The following is a 3,167-nucleotide window of genomic DNA, read 5'->3' as shown; positions in this document are numbered from 1 at the left end:
TAGTCCCTGGAAGCCATGCGAATACTCTAGTGCTTCCAGACAGGAGACGTCCGTCTATAGAGGTAAGCCCATGTTTTGGATTTAATTGACGCCGTTTTTCACGCACTCATACATTATTTACATGAACATTAAGATATTTTTTTCTGAACTGACACGATTTCCTTCAGAAATACACCAAGGCATATAGCAAGTAATGTTTACAATACGCTGAAGTTTTGCCAATGTCCCTTTTTGTCTCTGTAGAAATTAGAAAATGTGTTAAGGTTACTAACAAGACACCATATGTTACGGTATTATCCATTATTTATATCCCATAGTACTGTCAAATGTGTTTAAACTAACTTTATTGGTCATACATTGAAGTTGGGAGTCACGTTTCATTTGGCATGACTTTTTAAGGAAGACATTTAGGACACATCACGAGGAATGATCTACCAACATAATGGCAAAATCGTAGCGCTGTCCATGGTGCTGACAGTCACACTACAGCCTATTGTGGTCTTTTTTAATATGGAATGTAGGTTTCGTTTTAAAACGTAATGAATTTCATTTGTGGACATTAATAGCCAAACTTGTGGTTTGTATTTTAGCCAACGTACTATAAGCAATTGCTTTTTTATTACAACACTATTGTATTTCAGAAATCTGGGTATATCTTGTACACTGTTGAATCTACTGATTTATATTCATTTGTATTATGAAAAGTATATTAGTACACATTTGAAACTAAATTGTCATCAGATTTATATTGTAACATATGTTGGATTACTTATACTTTCTGTAAAACGAATAAGATTATTTGCTTTTAATTATTTACAGAATGCAGTCGTACAACACTATTAAATTATTGTCCATATAAATTTTACTTTCATCTCTTGTTTTGACACTGCTGGTTTGAAATTGTGCTGTCCATGGTTCTATAATTTTATATTCAAGATATTGTCGTTGTTGTTGTTTTGGGTATAAAATTAATGGTAGATAGAGCTTTGTGTTCTGACCTGTTGTTCTGATTAAAATTTGTTGTCCCTCTTCAGGTCGTATTCCTACGTACAGCCACTTGTTTGTATTAATCAAGGTGCATCCATAGTGTCAGGGCCGGTCCTAGCTATGGGCAATGTGGGCGGCCGCCCAGGGCGCAAATGTGGCCAGGACCGGCGCTGCATAGTGTATTGAACAAACAAAGCTGTGAAGCAGATTTACAGTGCGTGTCTTTTCCATCCTTGCTTTATTGTGGTATGGACAGAATTTGATGGTTACAAGTAATTTAATACTGCATCTAATTACAGGTGCTATTATTTGCTTTATCAATTATCCAAAAACACAAACCCTAGTCAAAAGCTGATTGGGGGTTGCTGAGAAAATAGCAAACATGTAGTACATATGCTGGAGAAGGGCTAACATGAGCATTCTTCACAGAGTGGAATATGGGGGCGTTTAAGCTCATCATCTCATCATGTGGCCGTTTACTACTCGATAGATTGGAATAGAGGAGATACTACTGAAGTAAAACACTTGTAATATAGTATTGTAACTCACTGTCCACATGGTGTCAGTGTGGCCTAATGGTTGTGGTGCTCATTTCATAGAGGCCCTGCCCATCTCTGGGTCATATCTGATGGAGGTGGTATGCTGACGGAGTACACATCGTAGTCTACGTATTGAAAAATAAGAATAGCGGTTAAAATGTGTGTGTGAAAGCTTCTGCCTCAGAGTCGTACAATGGGTCAAACTGGACTTATTTGATGAGCAATTGAATCACTGCATTTGCCTACAAAGAAATCCTTGATTTTTGGCTTCACAATGGGAGAACGAGGACAAAGGCGCCGAGTGAAGTGCTGGTGGCTTGTCGGGATTTTGTTGCTGTGTTTTGTGGAGCGGATTTTGGCTCAGCTAAGATACTCTGTTCCAGAAGAAATACAAGTGGGATCACCTGTTGGAAACGTTGCAAAGGATTTAGGGCTTGACATTGGTACTTTAAAAGACAGGCGGTTTCGCATTGTTTCGGGACCCAATCACTCTCTGTTTCAGTTAAATCAAAACAATGGAGTGTTGTATGTTGGACAAATAATGGACCGGGAGGAGCTCTGTGGTGGAAACAAGGTCTGTTTGATAAATCTGAAAATTGTTGTTGAAAGTCCGCTGGAAATACATTACGTTGGTGTTGAAATAACGGATGTTAATGACCATTCACCCACTTTCCCAGAACGCGAGCAGCGCCTGGAAATAGCGGAGCACACTCCCCCGGGTACTCGTTTCCAAATTCATGCGGCGAGAGACCCCGATGTCGGTACCCAGTCAGTCCGATTATATAAATTGAGTCCAAATGATTTTTTTGATATCGAAATCAGAGAGAGCGAGGAAGACAAGATACCGTCTTTAGTGCTGAAAAAGGCGTTGGATAGGGAGCAAAAGGCAGAACATCATTTCATGTTAACAGCTCTTGATGGTGGCAGTCCGCCGAAATCTGGGAGCCTGAATTTAACCATAACTGTGCTGGATACAAATGATAATCGACCTGTGTTCAGTAAAGATATATATACTGTGTCATTAGATGAAAATGCCCCGATTGGAACACTTGTCATACAAATAAACGCTACAGATTTAGATGAAGGTTTAAACAGTGATATTGTATACATATTTGGAAAAACGCAAAAGAAAAAAGCGCATGACACATTTGAATTAGACAGCGTCACTGGAGAGATTCGAGTGAAAGGAAACGTGGACTTTGAGGACACGGAGGTTTACAGACTAGATTTGCAGGCTTCAGATAAAGGTCAGCTACCATGGACCGCTGAAAGTAGAGTTGTGATAAAAATAAAAGACGTGAACGACAATAAGCCAGATATTGAAGTAACGTCACTGTCTAACGTAGTCCCAGAAGATTCAAAGCCTGGCACGGTTATCTCTCTCATCAGTGTTACTGACAGAGATTCAGGCATGAATGGGAAAGTTAATTGTAAAATCTCAGGTAATGTTCCGTTTGATTTGACGACTTCCATTGAGGAAAACATGTACTCTCTTGTCACAAAGGGGCGTTTAGACCGAGAGACTCTGTCCCATTATGACATCACAATAACAGCTACCGACTGTGGTGAACCTCCACTTTCCACTGTAAAAACCTTGAGTGTTCAGGTGTCTGACGTGAATGACAACAGACCAAATTTCAG

The 3,167-nt window shown here is 39.6% G+C and overlaps 1 protein-coding gene across 1 annotated transcript; it reads left to right on the top strand.

The window, feature by feature from the left end:
* Positions 1-1,629: 1,629 nt before the first annotated feature.
* On the top strand, positions 1,630-3,165 carry LOC113744869 (protocadherin gamma-C3-like; the record flags this gene model as incomplete). The annotated part of the gene is made up of 1 exon (XM_027275930.1): positions 1,630-3,165. A coding segment is annotated over exon 1 (1,365 nt), but the record flags the coding sequence as incomplete, so codon positions are not given.
* Positions 3,166-3,167: the final 2 nt, after the last annotated feature.

The sequence above is a fragment of the Larimichthys crocea genome, unplaced genomic scaffold (assembly GCF_000972845.2).
Source record: "Larimichthys crocea isolate SSNF unplaced genomic scaffold, L_crocea_2.0 scaffold257, whole genome shotgun sequence".
In the NCBI taxonomy this organism is placed as follows: Eukaryota; Metazoa; Chordata; class Actinopteri; family Sciaenidae; genus Larimichthys; species Larimichthys crocea.
Note: the sequence above shows the minus strand (reverse complement) of the source record. Positions and strands in the feature narration are given on the sequence as shown.